The sequence below is a fragment of the Gopherus flavomarginatus genome, chromosome 7 (genome assembly GCF_025201925.1).
Source record: "Gopherus flavomarginatus isolate rGopFla2 chromosome 7, rGopFla2.mat.asm, whole genome shotgun sequence".
In the NCBI taxonomy this organism is placed as follows: Eukaryota; Metazoa; Chordata; order Testudines; family Testudinidae; genus Gopherus; species Gopherus flavomarginatus.
The window spans coordinates 84,641,427-84,662,013 of record NC_066623.1 but is presented as its reverse complement, the minus strand read 5'-3'; the positions used below and the strand labels follow the sequence as shown (position 1 = coordinate 84,662,013).

At 43.4% G+C, this 20,587-nt stretch overlaps 1 protein-coding gene across 1 annotated transcript in view; it reads left to right on the top strand.

Annotated features, from left to right (window-relative positions):
• Positions 1–20,587, top strand: part of ZNF326 (zinc finger protein 326) — a 43,614-nt gene that overhangs the window by 17,764 nt on the left and 5,263 nt on the right. The window contains exons 5-9 of the mRNA XM_050962233.1: positions 6,351–6,465; positions 8,039–8,186; positions 9,381–9,480; positions 12,149–12,279; positions 13,705–13,800. Coding sequence (XP_050818190.1) covers positions 6,351–6,465; positions 8,039–8,186; positions 9,381–9,480; positions 12,149–12,279; positions 13,705–13,800 — 590 coding nt within the window. The remainder of the gene's footprint in view (positions 1–6,350; positions 6,466–8,038; positions 8,187–9,380; positions 9,481–12,148; positions 12,280–13,704; positions 13,801–20,587) is intronic.

The window sequence follows — 20,587 nt, the reverse complement described above, 5'->3', positions numbered from 1 at the left end:
GTTTAGAAGGGGGTTTGAGTAGATGATGGAGCAAAGACATGAGGAGGCTGAAGGGATAAGCTCAGACTTGCAGATGGAAGCAGGACCAAAGAAGTCTGAGGGGAGACTGCTTGGTGAGGAAAGTGGACGGTGGAAGCATGTGACTAAGAGAACCAGGCAGAAGAAAAGACAGGCCAGTGAAGGAGAAATAGAGCTCAGGAACAGGTTTGCTGAGTTGGAAAATGAAGAAGGGGCACAGCAGGTGTCACTGAAGGTGAGAGGGCAAGGAAGAAGAGAAGAGCAGCTAGTCCTACAGGAAGAGGGGAAGAGTCAATGGAGACAACACCAAATATGAGCCCCAGGAGGATACGGGATGGGTTGCGGAGGATTGCAAGGGTGAATAGGAATCGAGAGGACCTGCAGCCAGGGGGAGCGGAGGATAGACCAGAGAATCACACTGTCACCAGGAAAAGGCAAGTCTACGTGATTGGGGACTCCTTATTGAGAAGAGTAGACAGGCCTGTAACTAGAGCTGATCCGGAGAACAGAAGAGTGTGCTGTCTGCTGGGTGCTAAGATATGAGATGTGGACCTGAGGCTGAAAAGGATCCTAATGGGAGCGGGAGAGAATCTGTTGATTGCCCTTCATGTGGGAACGAATGATACGGCTAGATTCTCGCTGGAACGTATCAAGGGAGACTATGCCAGACTGGGGAAGACGCTTAAGGAAATCGAGGCTCAGGTGATCTTCAGTGGGATTCTGCCTGTTCCTAGAGAAGGGCAACAAAGGTGTGACAAGATTATGGCTATCAACAGATGGCTCAGGCAGTGGTGCTGTAAGGAGGGCTTTGGGATGTACGGCCACTGGGAAGCATTCATGGACAGAGGGCTGTTCTCTCGGGATGGACTTCACCTGAGTAAGGAGGGAAATAGACTTAGGATGGAGGCTCGCCCAACTGATTAAGAGAGCTTTAAACTAGGAATTTGGGGGAGATGTTGGGAGATGTCCAGGTAATCTCCACGCCAGAATTTAACATTGAGAGGTAAGAAAACAAAGTAAGAGAGGATACAGCCATGGGCAGAAGAATGGATATAAGGAGGAAGGCTAATGTAGATACCAGTCTAATAGGTGATACTGGTGGTAGAATGTCTGTGCCTAACCGGGTAAAGAATATCAGTGAAGCCAAACAGCAAAAATTACGATGTCTGTACACTAATGCGAGAAGCCTAGGTAACAAAATGGAGGAACTAGCGCTTCTGGTGCAGGAAGTGAAACTGGATATTATAGGGATAACAGAAATATGGTGAAATAGTAGTCATGACTGGAGTACAGGTATTGAAGGCTATGTGCTGTTTATGAAAGACAGAAATAAAGGCAAAGGTGGTGGAGTAGCATTGTATATCAATGATGAGGTAGACTGTAAAGAAATAAGAAGGGATGGAATGGAGAAGACAGTGTGTGTCTGGTCAGAAATCACATTGGGAAAGAAAGCTACTAGAGCCTCCCCTGAGATAATGCTTGGGGTGTGCTACAGACCGCTGGGATCTGATTTGGATATGGATAGAGACCTCTTCAATGTTTTTAATGACGTAAACACTTTTGGGAATTGTGTGATCATGGGAGACTTTAACTTCCCAGATATAGACTGGAGGACAAGTGCTAGTAACAATAATAGGGCTCAGATTTTTCTGGATGTGATAGGTGATGGATTTCTTCACCAAGTAGTTGAAGAACCAACAAGAGGGGACGCCATTTTAGATTTGGTTTTGGTGAGTAGTGAGGACCTCATAGAAGAAATGATTGTAAGGGACAACCTTGGTTCGAGTGATCATGAGCTAATTCAGTTCAAACTAGATGGAAGGATAAACAAAAATAGATCTGGGGCTAGGGTTCTTGATTTCAAAAGGGCTAACTTTAAAGAATTAAGGAAATTAGTTAGGGAAGTGGATTGGACTGAAGAACTTGTGGCTCTAAAGGCGGAGAAGGCCTGGAATTACTTCATGTCAAAGTTGCAGAAACTATCAGAAGCCTGCATCCCAAGAAAGGGGGAAAAAAATCATAGGCAGGAGTTGTAGACCGAGCTGGATGAGCAAGCATCTCAGAGAGGTGATTAAGAAAAAGCAGAAAGCTTACAAGGAGTGGAAGATGGGCGGGATTAGCAAGGAAAGCTACCTTATTGAGATCAGAACATGCAGGGATGAAGTGAGAAAGACTAAAAGCCATGTAGAGTTGGACCTTGCAAAGGGAATTGAAACTAATAGTAAAAGGTTCTATAGCCATATAAATAAGAAGAAAACAAAGAAAGAAGAAGTGGGACCGCTAAACACTGAGAATGGAATGGAGGTTAAGGATAATCTAGGCATGGCCCAATATCCGAATAAATACTTTGCCTCAGTCTTTAATAAGGCTAACGAGGAGCTTAGGGATAATGGCAGATGACAAATGGGAATGAGGATATGGAGGTAGATATTACCATATTACGATATCTGAGGTAGAAGCCAAACTTGAACAGCTTAATGGGAGAAAATTGGAGGACCAAGAAAATCTTCATTCAAGAATATTAAAGGAACTGGCACATGAAATTGCAAACCCATTAGCAAGAATTTTTAATGAATCAGTAAACTCAGGGGTTGTACCATATGACTGGAGAATTGTTAACATGGTTCCTATTTTTAAGAAAGGGAAAAAATGTGATCCGAGTAACTATAGGCCTGTTAATTTGACATCTGTAGTATGTAAGGTCTTGGAAAAAATTTTGAAGGAGAAAGTAGTTAAGGACATTGAGGTCAATGGTAATTGGGACAAAATACAGCATCGTTTTACAGAAGGTAGATCGTGCCAAACTAACTTGATCTCCTTCTTTCAGAAGGTAACAGATTTTTTAGACAAAGGAAACACAGTGGATCTAATTTACCTCGATTTCAGTAAGGCATTTGACACAGTTCCTCATGGGGAATTATTAGTTAAATTGGAAAAGATGGGGATCAGTATGAAAATTGAAAGGTGAATGAGTTGGTTAAAGGAGAGACTACAATGGGTTGTACTGAAAGGTGAACTGTCAGGCTGAAAGGAGGTTACTAGTGGAGTTCCTCAGGGATCTGTTTTGGGACCAATCTTATTTAACCTTTTTATTACTGACCTTGGCACAAAAAGCGGGAATGTGCTAATAAAGTTCGCGGATGACACAAAGCTGGAAGGTATTGCTAACACAGAGAAGGACCGGGATATCATACAGGAAGATCTGGATGACCTTGTAAACTGGAGTAATAGTAATAGGATGAAATTTAATAGTGGAAAGTGCAAGGTCATGCATTTAGGGATTAATAGCAAGAATTTTAGTTATAAATTGAGGACGCATCAGTTGGAAGTAATAGAGGAGGAGAAGGACCTCAGAGTATTCGTTGACCACAGGATGACTATGAGCTGCCAATGTGATATGGCTGTTAAAAAAGCTAATGCAGTTTTAGGATGCATCAGGCGAGGTATTTCCAGCAAAGATAAGGAGGTGTTAGTACCGTTGTACAAGGCACTGGTGAGACCTCATCTGGAATACTGTGTGCAGTTCTGGTCTCCCATGTTTAAGAAGGATGAATTCAAACTGGAACAGGTACAGAGAAGGGCTACTAGGATGATCTGAGGAATGGAAAGCCTTCCTTACGAAAGGAGACTCCAAGAGCTTGGCTTGTTTAGCCTAACCAAAAGAAGGTTGAGGCGGGATATGATTGCTCTTTATAAATATATCAGAGGGATTAATATCAGGGAGGGAGAGAAATTATTTAAGCTTAGTACCAATGTGGACACAAGAACAAATGGATATAAACTGGGCACTAGGAAGTTTAGGCTTGAAATTAGACGAAGGTTTCTGACCATTAGAGCAGAGAAGTTCTGGAACAGGGGAATAGTGGGGGCAAAAGACATATCTGGCTTTAAGACTAAGCTTGATAAGTTTATGGAGGGGATGGTATGATGGGATAGCCTAATTTTGGCAATTAATTTAGCAATTGTTCTTTGATTATCAGCAGGTATGTATGCCCAGTGGTCTGTGGTGGGATGTTAGATGGGTTGGGATCTGAGTTACTACAGATAATTCTTTCCTGGGTGCCGGCTGGTGAGTCTTGCCCACATGCTCGGGGTTTAACTGATCGCCATATTTGGGGTCGGGAAGGAATTTTCCTCCAGGGCAGATTGGCAGAGGCCCTGGAGGTTTTTTGCCTCCCTCTGCAGAATGGAGCATGGGTCACTTGCTTTAGGATTCTCTGCAGCTTGAGGTCTTCAAACCACAGCTCGAGGACTTCAGTAACTCAGACAAAGGTTAGGGGTTTGTTAGAGAAGTGGATGGGTGAGATTCTGTGGCCTGCATTGTGCAGGAGGTCAGACTAGATGATCATAATGGTCCCTTCTGACCTTAAAGTCTATGAGTCTGAGTAATTTTGAGGCTGAAACTCTGTCGTAAATCCCCTTTTCTGATATGCCTTGCTATTGTATATATGGTTTGTCTGATAACAAGGAATGCTGAAAAGTAGCTGCAAATTGTACAAAGTTTGTTTTCTTGGAATGCTGTGGGCATACTTTTCATACTGTGTAATGGACTTTCCATTAAACTATAACACACCTTTTTGTTTGTGTGGTTACCCTGCTTACAAGACCAACTGAAATCTGCAGAACCGTTTCTGAGACTTTCACTCAATAATTGCATAATACTGCAAATCATTTACTTTAAATAGTAAATTGTACAGAATGAACTGCTAGTTACTATTTTGCAGGTGTGCTTTTCCAATGAGGTCCTGTATGAAACATTGCAAATCTCTGGATCCATCAATAATGCCACTTTAGCAAATGCATGTGAAAATTTATGCAGCTCTTTAAATTAATGCAATGTCATGCAGGAAAGTGGGAGACTCAAGTTTATATCTGGACTCAGGCTTCCATTCCCCTGGCCTGGAGAGCCTGGGCATTTTAAAGGTATCTACTGATCTTGAGGGTAAGATGCTCAGGCCATTTCACTCCATAAAACTCCATACCAGATGATTTATGCAGCAGTTAAACAAGAAATTCTTTGCCCATCTTCTGGGTTGAAGGTAAGGTGTCGCATTGAAATTTTTAACCCTGGAGCGCTTTATTGGGAAATGTAAAAAGAATGATACAGGTGGGGGATATTCTCTTTCCTGTTGGAGCGGAGTAGTGTTCAGGTCCTACATGGAAGGTGAAGAGCCTATTCCACAAAATAAAATACAAAATGTCTTTGGAGGCCAATAGGGAAGCACAGCTCTTCTAAAGTAATTATGAATGTTTTGAACACTTAATACTACTTCTGGTCCCAGCTAGCTTTTTGAAATTCTCTTCACTGAGATGAGTTTGTCATGGGGGTGTGTACACATTTTCTGCTATTGTTTGGCTGGACACACGTTTTAGGGGAAATGACCTTTCTTTAAAGTTGACCTGCAAAAAGAAAAACAAATTATACCTTCTTACTTCTTGTGAACGGTGCCTGACTTTTTTTTTTTTTTTTTTTTAACATATGTTGTTCATAGAATCCTAGAGTAGAAATATAGAACTATTGTGATTGGTAAAAGACTGAAAACTGAGCAGTTAAGAAAGGGAGGGACTTTTAGTCAGATATTTAAAAACTTAGTTACTTGGCAACATATTCTTACTCAAATGCCTGAGAAACACTTTACAGAATTTCTTTGCTTAAGATTCTACTATCCCTGCTAAGAAAATTCATCCTCCACTACTCTCGTCCTCTAGCAAAAACCAGGAAGATATATTATTTATCTTTAAGCTATAAGCCAAAAGTGTGGGGTGGAAGATTTAAAAATTGATATTCAGTGCCTATACATCATAAATAATCAAAAAGAGACATTAACAATTGTGTTTTTTCCTTGTAGATCATCTTTGTATTTGTTTTCATTGTATAAGCTATCTTCACAACAAAAGAGGTGGCTAGAGACTGATTTCTTTTTGATGATAAATTGTTTTATGCAACAGCAAATTTTGCCATAAAACACTAAAATTGTGGGGTATTTGAATAATTGCAATTTTCCAGTGTCGCTCATGGTCACTTGCTTGCAAATACCTTTAGTATCTAGGCAAAATGGGGTTGGGTTGGCTTTAACTCTGAATTTCCTCACTTTGAGAGTTTAATTCAGGCCCTTAACCGCTAAACTTGCATATTAATGTTTACTGATTTTTTTTTTTATTTTAAAAATACCCAAAACTTATACCATTGAATCACTATGACTTGAATTTATTTCATATTTTGGGACTAGAAAAGATGGTTGTTAAAGAGGTAGGGGAAGTCAAGCATTCCACTTTCTACTCTCTGGATTTTGGAGATAAAAAGTGTTTAACTCAATTCACTGTATGTTAAGGTACCAAACCAGAGGTCAAAAGTGAAGAGGAGGAAAAACGCCGAATTGAGGCAAGAAGAGAGAAACAGAGGCGTAGAAGAGAGAAAAACAGTGAAAAATATGGTGATGGATACAGGTTTGTGCTGTTGGTGTTTTCTATTTAACATATATCATCATTCCCAGTACAGGGATCGGCAGCCTTTGGCACGCGGCCGGGATGGTTTGTTTACCTTCAGCGTCCGCAGGTTTGGCTGATCACGGCTCCCACTGGCTGCGGTTCGCCATCTGAGGCCAAAGGGGGCTGTCGGAGGCGGCGCAGGCCGAGGAATATGCTGGCCACTGCTTCCCGCAGTCCCCATTGACCTGGAGCCGTGAACCATGGCCAGTGGGAGCTGCAATTGGCCAAACCTGTGGATGCTGCAGGTAAACCGTCCCGGCCCGCCAGAGGTTTACCCTGATGGGCTGCGTGCCAAAGGTTGCCCATCCCTGCCCTTGTAGCACCTTTTGCTGGGTGCTTTCTATAGAGGAATACATCAAAGGGTGCTAGGTATACAACAGTGTTTTTAAAAGAACAATCTCTCTTGGAGGAGAGGAGATTGCTCAATTAGAGTACTTGAAACATTTTGGAGATATAGTAGCATTAATTTTTCTGAAAGTATATTATTGCACACCACTATGCTCATGAGATGTTCAAATAATCATCTTTTACAGTAGTACCATCTTCCAGTACTACGCAATATGTTTCTAGCACAATTAGATGAATCTACATGCTGAAAGGGTATTCCTGCTATCCTTCTTAAGCTCCTTGGGATAGGAATTGATCTTATTCTGTCTTTCATTTGTCTCCATTTTAAGCATTACAAAAGTGCCAAATTATCTAGGAGGCCTGTTTTTCACACAAAAATCAAATACTTTAGTAAATAAGGGGAGTATTCAGTTTCAAATATATTCCACTAAACTGTGCCCCAGGAAAATGGATTCATTAAGATTATACCGGGATCTCAAACTCTCCAGAGTGCAAGGGGAATTTTGATGTAAGATTTCAGCTTTGTAGTAAAAATAAATTGAGATCTCCCTGATGTGATCTTATTCTGAAGTAGGTTAGGTTTTTGGGTTTTTTTGGGTAGTCTTGTGATTATATAGGATTATGTATTATATGGCTGGAAGGAAAGAAAAGCTCTTGGGCTATATCTGTTCCTCAAACTGTCTCCATTTTTTTTGGTCCTCTTTTCTGTCCCTGCTGTTTGTACCTTTCCCCACCAATATGAGATTGACACACCTGATAGTTTTGCTATTGCTAAACACTAACAGAATTTTTGAATATCAGCAATAAAATTAACCAACCTATTTCATTCTACAGTTAACAAAATGTTGAGTAACAGTTCAGTACATGCCTGTTTGAAAATTCAAATAGACATCACTGGCTGGGTTTGCATGCAGCTCACTTTTGGCCCTTACCTTCAGAACCATAGCACTGCAAATTTAGCTTTCTCTTATGTAAATGTCATTAATAAAAATTATAGAAAAATTTGGCTTAATTTTCTACACTTAACTAGGGAAAACTTTCCTACTTGTCACAGGTGACTGGATTTAACTGGATTTATGTCCCCACATAAGCCATGTAGGTAATTCTTGAAAAACACTGACTTAAAAACACCCACACAAACTTACTGAACAGTAACATCTTTAACATACGTTTTTCCTGCTAGAATGGCATTCACTTGCTCATTTTGTAAATTTCGAACCTTTGAAGAGAAAGACATTGAAGCTCATTTGGAAAGTGCTGCTCACCAGGAAACTTTGGATCATATTCAGAAGCAAACCAAATTTGACAAAGTAGTGATGGAGTTTCTGCACGTAAGTCATTATGTTCATAGAATCATAGAAATGTAGGGCTGGAATGGACCCCAAGAGATCACCTAGTACAGCCTCCTGTGCTGAGACATGACCAAGTAAACCCAGATCATCCCTGACAGGTGTTAGTCCAGCCTTTTCTTGAAAGCCTCCAGTGACTCTTCTACAACCTAAGGATATTCCAGAATTTAACTACCCTTACAGTTAGAACATTTTTCTTAAAATCTGACCTAAATCTCTCTGCTTGCTTTAGAGTAAGCACATTACTTCTTGTCCTACCTTCAGTGGACATGGAGAACAATTAATTGTGGTCCTCTTTATATGTGCACTGACAGTGGTATGTAGAGTTCAGTCACAGCATGAAAAGCTAGCACCAGGAAAAATACAGTGTATACAGTAAGGCCTGGCTTAGGTAGAATAGAGTAAGTGCCCTGAACCCCTAGGTTATATACCCTAAATGGCTCTCTACATGCCTCCCATGTCGACACTTCAAGTTTTAGTAGTGTAGTGTCCAGCTGCCTCTGCATTGCCAAAGCCATTTCCCACGATGAAAGAAAGGAGACAGTGGGGAGAGGTGATGGCGGGGGGACAGGGAAAGGTTCTGATGGGTGGAGGGGAAGGGAGCAGGAGAAGCAGTGGTGGTGGGATGGGGAGGGAGCAGGGGAGATAATGGGAAAGGGCTCTGTCCTCTATGATTTCTTGAAGGTAATTGTTAATAGTTCTGAGACTAAATACCCTTGGATGAATTTTGTCAGACCTTACCAACTTGAATACATCTAAATTATCTTGATTTGTAGGTCACTTGCATATTGGAGTTTAAATTAAATTGTACCATTTATTATCTTCAAAACATGTATTTAATTTTTCATTAGATCATTTCACTTAGGAAAAGGGTTGTCCACAGTAAACACTACTGAACAGAAAGGCAAGTTCAGAATTTTTGACAAGTAGCATTGCTTCACAGCTAGGTAACAAAATAAGCCATTATTGAAGCTAATAGTTTTGAATGTCTTTGTTAGTCACTATGCCAGAACATTCCCTTGGAACAAATAATAGTTGGTATATACACATCTAATAATCAAGAGTAGAAAGAGCTGGGTAACTTTCAAAATTTAGTACGTTTCTGATTTGGGGTGTTGTGTAGGTTATAAAATATGTCAGTCATTTAAAATTGATGTTGTGTTTCCTGCATTCTAGGAGTGTATGGTGAATAAATTCAAAAAGACAGCTATGCGCAAACAGCAGACCAACAACCAAACTGAAAATGTCCAAGTTATTGAAAAAGATGTAATGGAAGGCAAGTAACAGACTCCATATGAAAGCACATGTTTTGGGAATACCCAGGTCTTTTTTCTTTTCTTTTAATTTAATTTTATTCTCATTTGAACATGCTGATCTGATGTTTGGATTAAAATCAGTTCCAGTGCACTTTATTAAATCTGCTGAACTCCCTTTAAAAGCTGTTTACTCCAAAGTCTCCTCCTTTTAGTTCTACAATTCTGGTCTCCCGTGCATCTGTAATGTTAAAGATCTCAAAACCTTCCAAAACTAGGTACTATTACTAAGATTTTGAGTCACATTACATAATCATTTATTCCACCCCCTTCCTCTTTTGGGATGAGATTCTGTTCTGGGCCTTTAAGAAGTGCAGCACTAAACTCGCAACTTGGGGAGGTGTTAGGGCTAAAATGACTTCTAAGCCACTGTTGTAGCCATTCTGGGCCTGTCCTAGGGGCTAGAGAAGCCCTTGGTGTAACTTAGCCCTAGAGACTGTTCTGAATTACAGTGACCTCCTTGCCTTATGAGCTGCGGTACTGTATAAGCAGCCCTGCCCCAACACCCCTCTCAGTCCAGGTGGAGCTTCTATGCTAGATCTTACAAGAGGTCTTCCGGAGGCAGCATTGTGGCTGTTTTCCACAGTGTGCACACTAAGAAGAATCCTCGTTCATGCTACTCTGGCCCTTTTGTAGAGCATATAGTGGCCAGGATCTTAGCCTTGATCTTTGTCTTGTCTTAATTAGCACAGCACTTATCAGATAAGACATCCACTGGATCAAAAATCCACATGCTTCATGTGTAGGCAAGCCCTTAGACCTTTGGTCCAGTGGATGTCCTATCTGCTAAATGCGGTATAAATTACAGTGTACTATAAAACATTTACAATAGTTTAAATTAAACTATTTACAGCAGTTCTAAAGTGTCACCCCCTTAAATTCTTTGTGTGTGTGTGTGTGTGTGTATATATATATATATATATACATACACACACATATATATATATAGGAAAAGCTTTTCATGTCAGCTTGTTAACAGAAAACCTTGAATGCAAATATTGTAAGTTTTTAAGTAGAATTTGAGTCCTGCAACTTTTCCTGTTTGGGCGAGGGGAGGGGCAAGTCGTATATCCTTATGGAGTGCAGAGTGGCAATTCATACAGCTACTATAATAGGATCAATCCTATGGAAAATTCTTTTTTTTTATTTTTTTAACTTTAAAAATATCTAAGTACCCTAAATAAAATTAGGTTCTTCTTTGAGTGCTGGTCCCTATGTGTATTCCACACATGGGTACCTATGCATGCCGTGTACCCGAGTCCAGAAATTCTTAGTAAGCATTGTCTGGTGGCCTTCGCATGCAAAGTTGCTATCCTTGTGCTGCAGACCAAAAGCATAAGAGTCAGTGCAGGCTGACGTCTCTCCTGTTCAGTCTTACTGCTACATCACCTGACTCAGCCTTAGTCTACACTGGGGGTTCATCCTAAGATACGCAACTTCAGCTACGTGAATAGTGTAGCTGAAGTCGGCATATCTTAGGTCGATTTACCTGGCCGTGAGGACGGTGATGAGTCGACCGCTGCCGCTCCCTGGTCGACTCAGCTTCTGCCTCTCGTGAGCTGGAGTTCCAGAGTTGACAGGGAGTGTGTTCGGGCATCGATTTATCTGCATCTAGATGAGACGTGATAAACTGATCCCTGATAGATCGATCCCTACCCGCCGATCCGGCGGCTAGTGAAGACCTGCCCTCAGAATCCTCTGGGTCCACAGTTTTCCCCAGCTTGTTTCATAGCAGCTTGTAAATATATATTGTAAATAGTTTTAATATTTAGCATAGTTAAAGTTTTGTGATAATATAGTTAGTTTGTCTTAGCTTTTCCCATCTTGGTGTCCCAGGGTTCAAGAATTGGATATCTTGCCCTCGCTCCTTCTCCATGAGCAGTTAGCACCAGTGCTGCCACTGCTGTCTGGGGAAAATGCATATCTCAGCAAAGTGCAGTGTTTAAAATTTGTTTCCCCCATGAATATGTGATGCTCATGATGTTCTGCTTGGGGAAACACCTCATGGAGAAGGCCATGAGATCTAACTTGGATTCAGGCAAGGGAGACTCCCCTGTATATTGACTTTAACTGATGAGCAGCAATCCTCTGAGGATGAGCTTGAGAGTGGAGTCTAGAGCTGCTAAGCCCAGGAATTGTCACCAAGGGCTTTGCACAAGAGGGGTACTCTCATAGATACAAGGACAGATCCCCATCCAGGTCTACTCCTAAAAGAAGAGACCTCTCCCTGACACTCTCTAGGTCAGGTGAGCCTTCGCACACAATTGTGAAGGGCTCAGGACCACTTAAGACCCTGGGCAGGTGGTTAAAATGCGTAAGAAAAAGGATCTGTCAGGACTGCCTTTGGTTCCGATTTCTAAACATAAAGACTGTCATCCACCAGCTCCATTTAAGAGTGCTAGACCTGAGTCTTTGGTATTTTTGTTTTTTAAATAAATCAGATCTTTGAAATATTAAAGTGAGTTTGATTTATTTGACCAGGAGCATCTTTATGACTTTCAGTTATGCAACTGTGTCTTACTTTGGCAAATTTAAATAGCATGAACTGAACTTTGTAAATGTTTGCTTGTGTATGATTGATATAGACAATAAAGCCTCATAATTGTGGTAATGCCTTGTTTTCTTTGCTAGGCGTTACTGCTGATGATCACATGATGAAAGTTGAGACTGTTCACTGCAGTGCTTGCAGTGTGTATGTTCCTGCACTACACAGTTCTGTTCAACAGCACTTAAAATCTCCTGATCACACAAAGGGAAAACAAGTAAGATTTAGTATTTTAGAAATGTGTAATGCTCAGTTCTTAATTACTTGTTCTGTGAACTGCTGAAGGTATTCAATCTAATCTGAAGAGAAAATAGAACGCAGGTTTCCTTTTTAACTTTAGAATCTTATGTTTTGATACTGGGCATCTAATGAGGAGCAGTAACGTAAGTTGTCTATTTGACAAGAGGGCGGAGTTTGTGATCTGTAGCTGCGGGGTTTTTTAGTTGTGATTCAGTGTAAGATTTAGATTTATATTCTGACTAATAAGTATACACTCTGATATGCTAGTTTTTTTAGTGAAAGTAATGGTTTATGAAGGTTCAACTTTCCAGTAACAGTGTATACATTAATAATAAGGTGCTTAAGGCAGCCAATAAGGATCAAAAGAAATACTTCTCTATTAAATTCCTCTATTAGAAATTGAAACTAGTAAGAAAACTTACTGCACTGAATATTCAGGTGTACTGTTCTTGGTTGAATGCATGAGAAAACTGAAAGGAATTGTTGGAACAATAGTTGTTTAAATTTATAAATAGGAGTTTAGATCATTGATTTAGGTAATTATTTATAGTGATATTGCATTAATAGCTCATTGGTCTTTCCTATCTATAGCAGACTTTAATGTATACCTAATGCAAGGACTACATTCATATATTTTGGGTGTTGCTGCTGCCATCATTCCTCTGCAGGTTTCATATAGACATATGCATGCCACCTTGCTGTTGTTTAAAGCCAAGGTGTTCCTTCTCATTGTTAAGCACGTTTTTAATCAGAAGGAAAAGTCTGAGATAGAAAGAATTAGAGCAGTTGAGAAGTAGTAGTGATCCACAGAAACAAAATTTCCATTGCAACTTAAAATGCTGCATTTTTAATTTAACTAATCTAGTAAGGTGAATGGTTGAAAGAGGAACATGATTGGAAAAATGGTGGTAGCTGGTGAGTGGGGCTTGGAGAATAATATAAATCTGCAGTAGTTTTAACATACCTTTTCCATTGTACAGTTACTGAGTTTGTGTGTATTTTTAATAATTATAATAATAAATTACAGAAAATGATTAGCGACCAATGTAAGTTTAAATGCGCATTAAATACATTCAGAGAAACCAGTTACATGGTTGCAGTTTGTAATGTAGATGACGGCTTAACTGTCCCTAAACAAGGCTAAAGCCATGGGCCAGTCCACTCATCCACATTCAAATACAGCTGTGTTGTACCCAGTTCCTCTGATTTCATTTATTGTGTAGGTTGGACCTTTGATGCCAAGAGTTAGTGTTTCCTGCTTTGACAAGAAATGTGTAACAACAGCTCTAAAGCAGTAGCTAATATAGCAGCCCCTAACCAATATATCATGAATTAAATTTGTATCACATAACTGTTTAAATAGATCAGGTTTGTAATAGTTGCAATTAAATCCATTTCATAGGCCTACAGAGAACAAATAAAAAGGGAGAGTGTACTGACTGCTACCAGCATCTTGAATAACCCAATAGTGAAGGCACGATATGAGCTGTATGTCAAGGTAAGATATGAATGGAAAAATGATACTGTCATCTCTGATCTTGTGTACGGAGTCACCCTGTTCTCTCTACATCCCCCATTGATGCTAATCTTAGTGCATGTTTGTCTCCTCTGCCTTCTTACAGACCACCCCAACCCCTGGAATATCCTCCCATCTTGATTCACTGAGCCACCTCTTTACCCTCTTTTACATACCTCACAAAAATTTTGTGGTGCCAGTAAGTCAGCTATTAACACTTTAAAAAAAATCCTATTGCATTCCCATTTTGGGGTGACCTAGTTTGTCCAGTCTTGTCCCTTTTTTAGTTTTTAAGCAGAGACTCATGTTGAGTTTGTAAATTAGGTGCAGTGTGATGCTCTATTAGTAAATAACAGTATGTATGATACCGACTCTTGCAGAGGTTTCAGATTCTGTGACTTTGTATTAAAGCTGCACTAATCCTTTTGCCCAAATATCCTACTTCATCAGTAGCATAAATTCAAAGATTCCATTGCACATCTCATAACTGTCATACTAATTTGCTAATATGTCCAGAGACCACTTGATTATTCCACTTCTGTTTGCTGCCGAAAAAAATGACTAGTCTGATATAGTTTATTTCAGTGTCCAAATAAATCAGCATTACCGATAGCAGTCGGTGCCACCATAAACTTAAAATTAAAGTACCTTTGTAACCCTTGAGCAGGACATCTGTTGGGGTGCCTGTCAATGCAGTTTCGTATATAATGCCTAATTTTCTGGATCAACTAAATATACCCTCTGATATTTAAACTGTAGTGAGAGTAACTATAAGTAGGTGTCAAAATAGCCATCATTTTGTCCGTACAAAGGTGTCAAAATAATACAGATTTTTCAATCTATACGGACAAGAGTAAAGTCTTCAGGAAAAATTACACGATTGCAATCAATATGCCAGATAACCAGCATTTAAAATGTCAAATTGTTCTGATGCTGTGAGATTTAGCAAGGATGCATCAGTTGAAACCACGAGCTCCAGCCTCTTGAGTCTTTAATTAAATTCTGCAAATACACAGAACTTGGACTTACAGTTCAATATCCTTAGCAAAACATTTCTGGCATGCAAGCTAAGGGGGAGGGGGGACGGGAAGAGAAGAGAGAATAGAAGTAAATTTGTTTAGGTGACTTTAAAAGTGCACTTCTATACTTTCAACTTAGAATTTCCTGGTTTTCTTGCATTTAGTTCTTAAAGCTAATAGTTTAAATGTCTTTCCCTGAAGTTGCAGATGGTAATATTGAACATGTACAACAATTTAAGGAAGGTTCAGAATTTTGAGTTATATACACTTTACACTAACTGATCTATTAAATATTCATTTCACTACTGCCAAAGATGAGTTGTGATTGTAGCTGGACATAATAGCAACCTACAGTTGACCTGCAAAGGAATTTGAAAAAAATAAACAAACTATACTTCTTTGAGAATTTGTGCACACATCTCACTGTAGGTGTGTGCACATAAATCTGAAATCTTTTAGCCATAAGTGACGCTTTGGGTTTCATGTGCAACCGGTGTACTGTTGCACCTCTCACAGGAAGGGTATAAAAGGCAGAGAAGCACCAACTGCCATCAGTTCCTTCTGACTGCTTGTGGTAGTGAGTAGGGTGGCCAACTTGAGTCCTTCTCAGGCTCAGGTTGGCCATCCCTGAGCTACATGGCATTGTAAGCAATCTCATCATACCATCCCCTCCATAAGCTTATTGAGCTCAGTCTTGAAGTAAGTTAGTTTTTTGCCCCTACTGCTCCCCTTGGAAGGCTGTTCCAGAACTTCACTTCTCTGATGGTTAGAAACTTTCATCTAATTTCAAGCCTAAACTTGTTCACGGTCAGTTTATATCCATTTGTTCTTGTGTCCACATGGGACCTTAACTTAAATAACGTCTCTCCCTCCCTGGTATTTATCCCTCTGATATATTCGTAGAGAGCAATCATATCTCCCCCACAGCCTTCTTTTCATTAAACCTACTCTGATTTCTGTGGTGGTATTCTGCAAAGCTTCAGCTACTGGTTGGTACTCTGTCTCCTCATCGATGCCTAAACATGATCAAGACCAAAATAAAGAAAAGAATTTTATAATACATTATTTTGGATTTGTAATTAATTATGTTATGAAATACTTACTGGCTTTGAAGCACTCAGGGCTTTTACTTAACTCTGTTAGGGTCCATCTGGCCACAGATCAGCATATAATCTATATGTTGATGGTCATTTGATTTTCCCATCACCCTATGTTTTTAAAAGGCCTAATTCATATATTTCCACCAATATTAAGGAACCATTTGCTACTTGGGACTTGAGTGTGGTTCTTATGTCTGATGGACCCTCCATTTGAACTTATCTTCTTTTTATTGCCTCTGTGTTTAAAGTGATGTTTTTGGTAGCTATCACCTCAGCACACAAGATGAGCAAAATTCAAGTTTTGATGGCTGACCTTCCATATGCTGTTTCATAAGGACAGAGTTACGTTCAGGCTACATCCAAGATTTTTACCAAAAGTAGTTTTGGACTTTCATATAAATCAGTTTCTTCTCTTACTGGTATTTTTTCTTAAGCCTCATGACTCTCTTCTGTGGAGACTCAACTCCACACATTTAGACATTCTTAGGGATGTGCCCTTTTATCTTTTCACAACAAAGGCTTTTTGTAAATCATCTAGACTTTTTTTTGTAGTTTTGGTAGTAAGTCTGAGGGGCAGGCTGTATCCTCTCAGACTCTGTAAATAGGTTAGACTGCATTAAAATTTCCTATTCTTCGAGTGCTTGCTCATATCCATTCCAGTAGGTATGCTCGCGCCGCGTGCACGTTCGTCGGAGATTTTTACCCTAGCAACACTCGGAGGGCCGGCAGGCGCCCCCTGGAGTGGCACCGCCATGGCGCTTGATATATACCCCTGCTGGCCCATCTGCTCCTCTGTTCCTTCTTACCGCCCGTGTCGGTCGTTGGAACAGTGGAGCGCGGCTTAGCTGATCTCCACCTCCCTAGCTCTTCACTCGTTTATATAGTTAGTGTGTACATAGTTAGTTTCTCCTTAGTTATAGTTAACTTTTGTAGTATTAGTAGTTTTATAGTAGTTGTGTAAATAGTTAGAGGGTCAGGGGCTAGCCCCTTCTCCTCCCCCGGTACGGGGGCCCATGCCCGGTTCACCAGGCTTCAAACCTTGCACGACCTGTCATCGGCTGATGCCCACAGGAGATCCGCACGACTCCTGTTTAAAGTGCCTGGGAGAGTCCCACCTTGCGGACAAGTGCCGAATCTGCAAGGCGTTCAAGCCCCGAACGAAGAAAGAGTGGGACTTTCGCCTCAAGCAACTCTTGATGGAGGCAGCTCTAACTCCTCCATCCTTGGCACTGACTCCGGCACCGGGGACGAGTGCTTCCGCCTTCACTGTCTCAACCCTCCGGCAGACACCGATCCCTCTCCCCGAGGAGCAAGAGGCACAAGGCTCCTGCGGCACCTGTTTCTATGCCGCAGTCAGAGCGTACATCTAAAGCGGACCGCCCGGCACCATCAACTGCTGCGGCACCGCTTGCCTCCGCACCGTTGATTCCGGTCTCTCGGGAACTGTCGAGTCCGGTGCCTACCAGCACCCCAGCGCATGCTGTGGTCGAGCTCGTCGTGTCTTCGACGCCGGAGACTTTCTCCACGGCTCGGGAGCTAATTGCTCTGATGGAGCCCGAGCTGCCCCAACCCCCGGCACCGCCAGTGCGGGTTGTTCAGTCTTTGGGCAAGCCCACCATGATGAGGCCATCGTTGCCGGACACCGTGCAACGCCGCCGGTCCCGATCCAGGTCCCGCGGACGCTTGCGGTCCCGCCATCGCTCTCGCTCTCGGCGCCACTCACAGTCCTGGTACCGCTCTCCATCCCAGTACTGGTCGTACTTGCGGCACCGCTTGAGATCCCGGTCTCCATCACGGTACTCTCGGCACCGGTCCAGATCCCGGCACCGCCGTACCTCTTGCAGCCGATCTTGGCACGGCGATGCGAGGCACCGCTCTGATCGCAGGTCCCGGTCCCGGTCCCGCTCCCGGCACTGCTACGACTCTCGGTACCGTTCGCCGGTACCACGCAGACAGGAGTCCAATGGACGCAGAGACCTGGTCCAAGGGTCTTTGGCTCCTCCGTGGCCCTCGCATCACCCATCCGTCTCTTCCCATGCGGACAGTGCCTCCTATGGGGACTGAGATGCGCATACCCATGGCCAGAACCACGGACCTCATCCGTGGTCCTTTTGGACACCTTGGGCGTATCATCAAGCCCAAGGCGAATCGACTGGCCCATCACGCTCAGGTCACTCAGAGCACTGTGTGCCCGAGGCCACCGTCAGCCTGCCTCTCCCCGCTGACACAGAGGAAACCAGTGCACACGCACCGGAACTGCATGACCTTCCGGAGACGGAGGTGCCCCCCCCGACCAGGCCTCAGTGCAGGACCCACTCGTCCCGGGGCTGTCATCCTCCTCTTCCCCAGATGAGGCAGTAGCGGGGACGTCATCATCGGGACCACCTCCGATTGACCTCCGGTCACACCAGGACCTTCTGCGTCGTGTCGCCCAGAATATCAACCTGCCGGTAGAGGAGGTTCCAAAGGTGGAGGACCCGGTGATTAGCATTTTGTCTGCAGAGACACCTACCAGAGTGGCTCTCCCATTCATCCGTTCAATCCAGGCTAGAGCAGACACCATCTGGCAGTCTCCGGCTTCCATCCCACCCACAGCCAAGGGAGTCGAACGGAAGTACATGGTGCGTTCCAAGGGGTATGAGTACCTCTACGTGCACCCTGCTTCCTGTTCCTTGGTGGTACAGTCCATCAACGAACGGGAGCGTCATGGCCAACAAGCCTACGCGCCTAAATCTAGGGAGGCCTGGCGCATGGATTTGTTGGGGCGAAAGATCTATTCTTGCGGGAGGTCTCCAGCTCCGCATAGCAAACCAACAGGCCCTCCTTGGCAGATACAGTTACAATATCTGGGAGGCTGTCGGGAAGTTTGCCGAGTTGGTTCCACAGGATTCCCGCCAGGAATTTGTAGCACTCCTGGAGGAGGGAAAGAGGGTTGTGAGGACCTCCTTACAAGCCTCGTTAGATGCCGCCGATTCGGCAGCCAGAACAGTCGCTTCTGGCATAGCCATGCGCCGTATATCATGGTTGCAAGTGTCCGGCCTGCCACCTGAATTGCAACATACGGTGCAAGACTTGCCTTTTGATGGTCAGGGGTTGTTTTCACAAAAGACGGACCCTCGACTGCAGAGCCTCAAGGACAATAGAGTGATTATGTGTTCGTTGGGAATGCATACCCCCCAGACTCAAAGCTGGTCCTTCCGCTTCCAACCGCAGCACCCTTACCCCCCGCCTCGGCCGCAGCAAGACTTTGCCAGAAGACGAGGTCGCACTAATCGCAGACGTCAGTCTGGACCGCAAGTGGGCAACAATTCCGGTCCCACCCAACCAACGCCGGGACCCAAACCAAACTTTTGAGGGTGCGCCCGAGAGCAGTGTACCAATTGCCTCCCCCGGATCCCTTTCAGTTCTACAACCGCCTTTCCCCGTTCCTTCTGGCATGGTCCCAGTTGATGTCAGATCGTTGGGTCCTACGCACGGTGGAGCTTGGATACCGTCTTCAGTTTGTTTCACCCCCTCCTTCCCACCCCCCTCCTCGTCCCTCTTCAGGGACCCCTCTCACGAGCAACTCCTCATCCAGGAGGTCCACAAGCTCCTCTCAATCGGAGCTATAGAGGAGGTTCCGGCGGAGTTAAGGGGCAAGGGGTTTTATTCTCGTTGTTTCCTCATTCCCAAGGCGAAAGGTGGCCTTCGGCCTATCCTAGACCTGCGAGGACTGACCAGATTCATCAAAAAGTTCAAGTTCCGCATGGTTTCCCTGGGAACCATTATTCCTTCCCTGGATCCCGGAGATTGGTACGCCGCTCTCGATATGCAGGATGCATATTTCCACATAGCAATTTATCCCCCTCACAGGAAGTATCTGCGCTTTGTGGTAAACCATCGACACTACCAGTTTACTGTCCTCCCCTTTGGCCTCTCCTCAGCCCCTCGTGTCTTTACGAAGTGTATGGCGGTTGTCGCTGCTTCTCTATGCCGTCGTCGGATACACGTCTTCCCCTGCCTCGACTACTGGCTTATCCGAGGGGTCTCCGAGGCACAAGTCATCAGCCATGTGGCCATTATCAAGGACCTCTTTCTGCGTCTAGGCCTGATCATCAACTTAGACAAGTCCACTCTGGTGCCAGTGCAGAGGATAGAGTTTATCGGAGCAATGCTGGACTCCAACCTTGCAACGGCCAGTTTACCCCTACACCGGTTTCAGGCCATTGTCTCACTTGTCCAAAGTCTTCAGCGTTTTCCAACAACCTCTGCCCGCACTTGCCTTGGTCTCCTCAGTCACATGGCTGTGTGCACATTCGTCACAAAGCACGCCAGACTGCGAATGCGTCCTCTCCAAATCCGGCTCGCCTCCGTCTATCGGCCCCGCAGAGACGCCATAGACCTCATTCTGACAATTCCGCCGAGTGTTCTCGGCTCCCTCGACTGGTGGTGAATGTCCTCCCGGGTGTGTGCAGGACGACCGTTCCATCCTCCCCAGCTCTCCATGTCCCTAACAACCAACGCACCCTCCCTGGGCTGGGGCGCTCACCTAGGGAGCCTGTGCAGTCAAGGCCTTTGGTCGTCCCAAGAGTTGACACTTCACATCAATGTCCGGGAGCTGAGAGCGGTCCGGCTGGTGTGCCAAGTGTTTCAGCGCCATCTACAGGGCTG